Here is a 9,684-nt window from a genome sequence, read left to right on the forward strand (position 1 = left end):
AATCCCGGAATCATTTTTGTAAACTTCTTTCAACCCTCTCCAGTGTCAGCATATCATTTCTAAGGGGCCCAAAACTAGTCACAATACTCCAAGTGAGGCCTCTCCAGTCTTTTATAAAGACTCAACATTACATCCTTGCTCTTGTATTCTGTTCACATCCTGCTACATAGACAGGAACATGTCATCTCTAGCCAAGTATCTCATTTTGGCGGGTGAACTGTTTTTGGGAGAAGCTTTATCCTCACAATAGATGACAAAACAGTGAGCCCAATTTCATTGTCATCAGTTGACTGCCAGTCTCACCACAATATGAATGTCAGATTAGCCACAATATTGTATGCAGACACCCCAGTCACACTGGGCTCACACTCCTTATTACCATATCAATGGCCCAATTTTTGCAGGATGGAAGGAGCTTGCAGAGGGTTGTAGACCTAGCCGGCTGTACCAGGAGCATAACCCTCCCCACAACTGAGGAATCCTTAAGAAGTGCCAGGACTTGAGAAACTGAGTTACAGAGGAAGGTTGAATAGGTTAGGACTTTATTCCCTGGAGCGTAGAAGAATGAGGGGAGATTTGATAGAGTTATATAAAATTATGGTGGGGATAGATAGAGTGAATGCAAGCAGGCTTTTTCCACTGAGGCTAGGGGAGCAAAAACCAGAGGACATGGGTTAATGGTGAAGGGGGAAAAGTTTAAAGGGAACTTGAGAGGGGGCTTCTTCACACAGAGAGTGGTGGGAGTGTGGAGTGAGCTGCCAGATGAAGTGGTAAATGTGGGCTCATTTTTAACAATTAAGAAAAACTTGGAAAGGTACATGGATGAGAGGTGTATGGAGGGATATAGTCCAGGTGCAGGTCAGTGGGATGAGGCAGAAAAATGGTTTGGCACAGCCAAGAAGGGCCAAAAGGCCTGTTTCTGTGCTGTAATGTTCTATGGTTCTAAGTGGTGCCTTAAGAAGTTGGCATCTGTCATTAAGGACCCTTACCATCTGGGACATGCCCCCTTCTTGTTACTATCATTCTGAAGGGGGTACAGGAGCCTGAAGACTCACGCCGGATGTTTTAGGAACAGCTTCTTCCCCTCCATCATCAGACTTCTGAACAGTGCTTGAGCCCATAAACACTACCTCAATAATCCTCTTTTGGACTATTTATTGTTTATTTATTCTAACATAGTAATTTTTATATCTTGACTGTACAGCTGCGGCTAAGCAAGTAATTTCACGACAAATGTCCGCGATAAGAAACCTGATTCTGATTTGTATGCCCTTTCTGTGACAGGGAATGATGGGGGAAGCGATGTTTATTCCCCTATAGACATATTAGCTGGAAGGAAGGTATCGATTTATTGTGTCCACGGATGTCATTGATGCTTAGAGTTAAAAACTCATTGAAACCTAGGGCGGGATTAGGGCTGAGAAGATGTTCAGGGACGTAGAGATTGACCCAGTGAATATTTCCAGATTCTACTTTGCATCAATCATTTGACTGTGAAAAGACTGGGAAATTGCGGTCAAGCCAGTTTTCCACATAAATTCAAAAGCTGCAGATGCTGGAAATCTAAGGAAAAAAAATCGACTGTGGAGTGAAAAACAGATCTCTTTGTATCGATGTAGCCAGAGTGTTTCCATCAGTTTCTAAATTTACTTGAAATCTGGTAGCGGTGAAGGGCAATTAGAGATTGAAGCGGATATTTAAATGAGGCAAGTCACTGGAATTTTCGTTCTGTCGTTCAGCAATTGAAATGAAGCAGTAACACTGGCAACCGTGTCAACACTTCAAACGTGCTTCATTGGTTGTAAAGTGGTTCAGAACGTCCTGAACCAATGAAAGGCGCTATTGAAATTCGAGTCTTTATCAAATTACAGCAATCATTGTTTGCCTCCAATGGCAGAATAATGTTCAACTGAACTGACACTTGTTCTGTGTCATTCGTTTTGGGCCAGTCTCAAATTCTCATTAACATCATCTCTGAAATTCATGACTTTCTCTCGCTCTCTGTTTTCGCCTCGTAGGTTCGCTGGGAAACATTCAGTGTGCATAGTAACAAGAGAGATCTGGGAATAACTTCGGGAAACTCGTGGGCTCCAATTCTTTGCTCCTGTTTTGCATCATTCCTAGCAACCTCCAAAGAAGGCGGGTTAGTTCGGTATAATACGTGAACAGGGGTCATTAATTATCCTGGTTTCCGTGAGGTGTGTAAACAGCAGTAAAGGTGACGTATGCGCGCTCTCTCTCTCTTTCGCACACGGTGCAGGTTTACAAATCACCAGACTATGTTTGTGTAATTGCAGAATTAAACGGCCGATCTTGATGTTTGTATAATTACAACAAGCCCGTGGCAGAGTTTGCCGCGTTAAATGTGGAGCTGTGTCTGCAATATCTTTCGACACATTCAAGGCAAAGACTATTTCGCCCGTGTCGGATAATCGTTACCACACAGACTCTGTAGTCAGAAACAGGCGGTGTCTTTTTTTTAAAAGGGGGCGGCATTATGTTTCAGAATCGTTAAATAAACCTCATCACACCCTCGCCTTGTGTCTGTACATCTCTCCAGCAGGTAACCGTGTTGGAACCCAGCGCAATGCAGAGTGGAGCAGCTGGTAGGTCCGACCCTCTGGCAACTTTGACAGAAGAGCAGATTCAGCAGCTAGAAGATAATTTCGCCCGAATGAGACAGCCGGACGCCTCGTCGCTGATGTTGATCGCAGCCGAGTGTGGACTCACGGAGGAGTTAACAGCAGTAAGTGAAACCACCATACACACTTACAACAGAGCGGCAGCTCCAGAGCCTTGAATTTTTGGCTGGGGTAACGTCCAACGACTGTGATCCGGACTTCCACAACTAGGCTGCCCCTGGCTTCCCATTAAATACCATCTTGGATTTAGAATATTCGTCCTTAATCTCCAGCCCTTCCAAAATATTCTCTTGGCCCCGTTTTTCATTCATAATACTTTGTAACTGTCCCATTATCTTCCATGAGCAGGCTCTGGAAATCTCTATTCCTTCTGCTTTAATATCTTGCTTTATGCTGCTGTGGCTATTTATCGGGTTTGGATTGCAATACTCCCATGAAGCGCCCCGTGTTGTTATGCTCCGTTGAAGATACTGTGTAAATTGTGTTACTGTGCTACGCTGACAGGGTTCAAGTATGTTTTGGGAGTTTCAAGACTAAGATAGTATCTGCTTCCATTTTTTATTAATGGCAACTAATCCTTGGTCTTCAGGATATAAAGTTAATTGAATCTCCTTTTTATGGGAATTAATGTGTAATCTCCTAGAATACAAAAAGAAGTCTTGTGAAAAATTCATTGTAAAAAATGATGTAATGTGGACAAGACCTAGGTTGGGGAATTGTATGATGAAACTTCCTGGAATGATATTTGCCTGCCTCCAGGTTTGGTTTAACAAGTGTGCAAATTCTAATTGCCATCAACTAGCTAAACCCCTGGTACAATCTTTACACCTATGGGTTGGTATTTTTAAACACCATGTGGGATATCAGTTTCAAATATGGACAATTCCCAATTTCCTCCCTCTCTCCACCAAAAAAAACCCAGATATGCTGCTTGACCTGCTGAGTTCTTCCTGCAGGTTTTTCCAGATTCCAGCAACTGTAGACACTTGTTTTGCCAATATGTCTCTCCTTTGGCCCACAAAACTGGAAAACAACACCTTTTAAAACACTTTTAATACTTATTCACAGTTTCTGGCCCATTACTCTCCAAAAGGGCTGGTATGATTGATTTTGGGCCTCCTTTTTTCACTGATGGGTAATTCCCTAGCACAAACAATAAGATCTGATGCTGTCTGCAGAATATGGATTTAACCATCAATGAATACCAAATATTTTCAGATATTGATAGAGGTATATAAAATTATGATGGTTATAGATAGAGTGAATGCAAGCAGACTTTTTCCACTGAGGCAAGGGGAGAAAGAAAAACCAGAGGACATGGGTTAAAGGTGAGGGGGGGGAAAGATTAAAGGGAACAGTAGGGAGGGGAGACTTCTTCACACAGAGAGTGGTGGGAGTATGGAATGAGCTGCCAGACAAGGTGGTAAATGCGGTTTCTTTTTTAACATTTAAGAATAAATTGGACAGATACATGGATGGGAGGTGTATGGAGGGATATGGTCCGTGTGCAGGTCAGTGGGACTAGGCAGAAAATAGTTCAGCACAGCCAAGAAGGGCCAAAAGGCCTGTTTGTTTCTGTGCTGTAGTTTTTTTTTGCTTTTTCTATGTAAAGAGAGATGAGAGTGGATATCAGACCACTGGAAAAGAATGCTGGAGAGGTAGTAATGGTGGGGGGGGGGGAAGAAACAAAGAAATGATGAGCACAGTAGGTATTTTGCTCTCTTCACTGTGGAAGACACCAGAAATATGACAGAAATTTGAGTGTCAAGGGCTAAAAGTGATTGTAATTGCTATTACTAAGGAGAAGGTACTTGGGATGTGGAAAGGTCTGAAGGTAGATAAGTTATTGAGATCAGATGGACTTGCACCCCAGGGTTCTGAAAGGGGTAACTGAAGAAATTGTGGAGGCATTAGTATTGATTTTTCAAGAATCACTGGATTCTGGAATGGTTCTGGAAGACTGGAAAATTGCAAATGTCACTCACCTCTTCATGAAGGGAGGGAGCTAACTGGGACACCATGGAGGTTCTGGTACAGGCGAACAGGAAGTAGGCACAAGAAATTTTAGAAGTGTGGTTCTCTTCTGATAAGTCAGTAAACAAGATCATCTAAAGGGGTAGCCAATCAGGACCAAGGCAAGTGATTGGGGGCCTATCTAAATGTGCCCCCCCCCCGAGGGAAACAGCAACAACTGCTCATTGAGGATGTCACCTCGACTGGTGATGAAACATCTGCAAGCTAATTGCCAAGCTCAATGGATTTTCAGGAGGCCTTTGGCAAGGTGCTATCAATGAGGCTGCTAAGAAAGATGTGTCCTGTGGTATTACAAAAATAAATACTAGCATGGGTAGAAGATTGGCTGACTGGCAGGAAGCAAAGAGTGGGAATAAAGAGGGCCTTTTCTGTTTGGCTCCTGGTGACATCTGGTGCTCCACAGGGGTCAGTGTTGAGACTGCTTCTTTTCACATTACATGTCAATGATTTGAATGACAGAATTGATGGTTTTGTGGCCAAGTTTGCAGATGATATGAAGACAGGTGGAGGGACAAGTAGTGTTGAGGATGCAGGGAGTCTGCAGAAGGACTTGAACAGATTAGGAAAATGGGCAAAGAAGTGGAAAATGGAATATAGTGTAGGGAAGTGTATGGTCATACACATTGGTAGAAAGAATAAAGGTGAAGACTTTTTTTCCTAAATAGAAGAAAATACAGCAATCAGAGGTGCAAAGGACTTGGGTGTCCTTGTGCAGGATTCCCTAAAGATTGACGCAGATTGATCTGCTAGTAAAGAAGGTAAACGCAATGATGGAATTCATTTTGAGAAGACTAGAATATAGAAGCAATGATGTAATGTTGAGGCTTTCAAAGACCACACTTTCAGTATTGTGAACAGTTTTGGGCCCTTTATCTAAGAAAGGATGTGCTAGTAATAATATAACTTTATTTATATAGCACCTTTCATACATTGATATAGGCTCAATGTGCTTTACAGATCGTAAAGATAAATCAATATAGTCAAAAATAAGAGACAAAATTAAAAATCATAATTAGAGTCAAACATTATACAGAATAAAATGTAATCGAATATACCAATTTATATAAATGTGATCAACATCAATAGGTATTAAGTAATCCTATAAGTAGACTAAATATTTGGTGGAGAGAATAGGTTTTTAGAAGCCTTTTAAAACATTCCACAGTACTAACCTGGTATATTTCAGTTGGGTGAGTATTCTAGATTTTTGGTGCATAAGAGCAAAAGACATCACCAGTTCTTATATGCTTGGCTCAAGGAACACTAAGATTATCATTAAGGAGGTAAGAGGATAGGCATTCCAAAATATATGGAGGAGCTCAGATCACTCAGAGCCTTGTATACAGTTAAGAGTATTTGTAAATTGATTCTAAAGGACACAAGCAGTCACTGTAATGATGCCAAAACCAATGAAGTGTCCTCAGTTTTTCTTTGTTTGGTAAGATTCTTGCTGTTGCATTTTGAACAAGCTCAGCCAATTTATATCTATTTAAGGAATCTGATAAGAGCCCATTACAGTCATCTAATCAACTAAAAACTAAAGTGTGTATCAATTTTTCTGCATCTTGAGATGATATTGGAGAGGGATCAGAGAAGGTTCACTAGAATGATCATAGGAAAGAAAGGATTGATGTGTGAGCAGCTTTTGATGGCTCTGAGCCTGTACCTGCTGAAGTTTCAAAGAATTAGGGGGCATCTCATTAAAACTTATTGAATATTGATAGGACTATATAGAGTGGATGTGGGGAGTGTGTTTCCTATAATGGCGGAGGTGGTTTGATGCACAGAAAGTGCTGGCGAGGAAGGCACCCCCCCCACACCCCCCACCGCCAGGGGAGCAGACATTCCATTTGGCTGAGATGAGTAAGACCCTGGCCAGGATTAACCCACATAAAACTGCCGGGCTTGAAAATATACTCGGTCGAGTTCTGAAAGACTGCGAGCCCAGCTGACGGCAGTGCTGACAGATATATTCAACATCTCTCTAGAACAATCCATTGTCCCGTGGGTTTTCAAGATGGCAATCATCATTCCAGTGCCAAAGAAGGTGACAGTAACCTGTCTAAATGGCCGTTATCCATTGGCAGTGACATCAACCATTATGAAATATTTTGAGTGGATGGTCATGGAGCACATTAAAGTCTTTCTCCTGGCTACATTGGACCCTTTCCCATTGCTTGTCGCTCAAATCGATCCAATGATGATGCAATAACCTCTGCCCTCCACTCTGTCACGTTCCGTCTGGAAAATGGGATCTCATTTGCCAGACTGCTGTTTATAGACTCCAGTTCAACGTTCAACACCATCATGCCCCAGAAACTGGTGGGAAACTGTGCTCACTGGGTCTCAACACCTCCCTCTGCAATTGGATACTCAACTTCTTGACAGTAAGGCCACAGCCTGACTATGTGGGCAGCAATGTCTCTTGTCCCATTGCGCTAAGCATGATCACTCCCCAAGGCTGTGTGTTCAGCCTGTTGCTGTTCACACTCGACGCATGACTGTGTGGCTGGATCCAGCTCAAACCATGTCACCAAATTTGCAGATGATGAAACAGTGGTTGGCCTTATCAAGAACTATGATGAGACGGATAATAGAGAGGAAGTGAAGTGGCTGATGGATTGGTGTGAGACGACCAACCTAACCTTGAATGTGGAGAAGATAAAGGAAATAATTGTGGATTTCCGGAAGGTGCGGACAAACTATTCCCCTCTACGGAGACATGGCCCACCCATAGAGAGAGTTAAGTGCACCAAGTTACTGGGAACTCACATCACAGATAACCTCACTTGGTCCCTTACTAGAACCTCCCTAAACAAGAAGACACAGTAGCGCCTCCAGTCGCTAAGAAGATTGAGGCAAGCAAATCTCCCCTCTCTTCTTCTTCCCCCCCCCCCACCCCATCTTAACAGTGTTTTACAAGAGCACCATTGAAAGCATCCTGACAAGTTGCATCTCCATCTGGTATGGGAACAATCAAGCATCAGATCAGAAGTCTCTGCAAAGGACTGTGAGAACAGCCGAGAGGATCATACAGGTACCCCACCATCCATCGGGACATTTATCAGGAGTACTGCATATACAGGGCCCTTAGTGCTATGAAGAATCCCATCCATCCATACACACCCTCTTTGACTTTCTACCATCAGGCAAGAGATTACGATGCATACAAACCAGAACGGTCAGGATGAGAGAGAGCTGCTTCCTCCAGGCCATTAAACTTCATTTGACTCTAGGACCAGAGGGCACAGCCTCAGAATAGAAAGATGTCCCTTTAGAATGGAGAGAGGACAAATTTCTTTAGCCATAGGGTGGTGAATCTGTGGAATACATTCCCACAGATGCCTGTGCAGGCCAAATCATAGGCTGTATTTAAAGCCGAGACTGATTAGTTCTTGATTAGTAAGGACATCAAAGGCAGGAGATTGGACTTGAGAGGGATAATAAATCAGACAGGAATGGCTGAGCAGATTTGATGGGTCAAATGGCCTAATTCTGCTCCTTTGTCTTGTGGTCCAAAAGGCCCATAGTAGTAACCTGATCTACCTTCTGGGTTAGAAAGGTGGAGTGAATAGCAGCTGTAGTAGATGTTCAAACAATTAAAACAAACTGATTGGATTTTCTTAAATTTTAGGAGTGTCTCTGGGTGAGATGCAGGAACTGCTGAGTTTATGGTTTACTACAATTACCAAATGATATGTCCAGCTACATAATTCTACTGTTGTTACTTCCTGTTTAACCCTATGAGCCCATAACCGCAGCCAATGCAATGCCCCACTTAATGATACAAGTATGAGAATCTTAGTCTAAATTTGAGAAATATACAGTCTTCTACGGTAAATTGATATGTTTAATCCATTTGGCATGCAAGGAATTTTGAACATAGATCAGATTGGTTTGCATTTAATTTAGATATTGTGTTACGCAATACAAATATTAAGTTCATAGTTCTGCAAAGTATTAATTGATCATTAACTGACAATAGTTATTTCCACTATTTTTGAATCTCTTAGCAATGGTTCAAGCAGCGCATTGCAAAGTGGAGACAATCAGAAGGCTTTCCTGCAGAAAGTGGATCTGTCAAAGATTAAAGAAATCTGAATATGACCAGAAGCACCAGATGGAATCATTCTACAGTGCAGCTAACTACTCCACCCTTCGCCTCCACTCAGTCCAAGAGTCTCCTAGATTAGGGTGTGAGCAGAATGCTGACTTATGCTGTTTGGTATATTTGTGGAATTTAAATTCATATATTGCCTAGTCTGAGACTCATTCTCTTAGAAGTGCTCATTTATAATATACTAATTATAGTTTATAATTGTATTGTTTAGCTAAATAAGTTAACAGGGTTTAAGTGCAATTACATCATAATTGTGGAAACATTATATAATATAATTTGAAGTTGAGTACTGGAAGCTTTTCATTGTCTAAATAAAACTACCTTTGACCAGTCACAGGTTGCTAACACAACCTGCAACCAGCTTCTTGTGGGTAGTGAAATTTTTGAGAATTGCCTTGAAGACATGAGACATTTGTGAATTTCACAGTTCAGAGTAAAGTTCAAACACAGCTGTACACGAAAGCTTCATCGATTTATTGTTGGTCTGTCAGAGGATTATTACTGCTGAAGACTGATGTATGAACCATAGAAAACATACAGCACAACACAGGCCCTTCAGTCCACAAAGCTGTGCTGAACATGTCCCTACCTTAGAACTACCTAGGCTTTACCCATAGCCCTCTATTCTTCTAAGCTCCATGTAGCCATCCAGGAGTCTCTTAAAAGACCCTATTGCTTCTGCCTTCTCCACCACTGCCAACAGTCCATTTCATACCCTCACCACTGTTTTTAAAAAAAAAACACTTACCCCTGACATCTCCTCTGTACCTACTTCCAAGCACCATAAAACTATGCCCTCTTGTGCTAACCACTTCAGCTGTGGGGAAAAGCCTCTGACTATCCACATGATCGATGACTCTCATTATCTTGAACACCTCTATCAAGTCC

At 42.0% G+C, this 9,684-nt stretch overlaps 1 protein-coding gene across 1 annotated transcript; it reads left to right on the forward strand.

The window, feature by feature from the left end:
- Positions 1-2,228: 2,228 nt before the first annotated feature.
- On the forward strand, positions 2,229-8,944 carry hopx (HOP homeobox). The gene is made up of 3 exons (XM_072254764.1): positions 2,229-2,281; positions 2,561-2,746; positions 8,690-8,944. The coding sequence occupies exons 2-3, from the start codon at positions 2,588-2,590 to the stop codon at positions 8,765-8,767; spliced, it is 237 nt and encodes a 78-aa protein (XP_072110865.1). The 5' UTR covers positions 2,229-2,281; positions 2,561-2,587; the 3' UTR covers positions 8,768-8,944.
- Positions 8,945-9,684: the final 740 nt, after the last annotated feature.

This window comes from Mobula birostris, chromosome 4 (genome assembly GCF_030028105.1).
Source record: "Mobula birostris isolate sMobBir1 chromosome 4, sMobBir1.hap1, whole genome shotgun sequence".
Taxonomy (NCBI): domain Eukaryota; kingdom Metazoa; phylum Chordata; class Chondrichthyes; order Myliobatiformes; family Myliobatidae; genus Mobula; species Mobula birostris.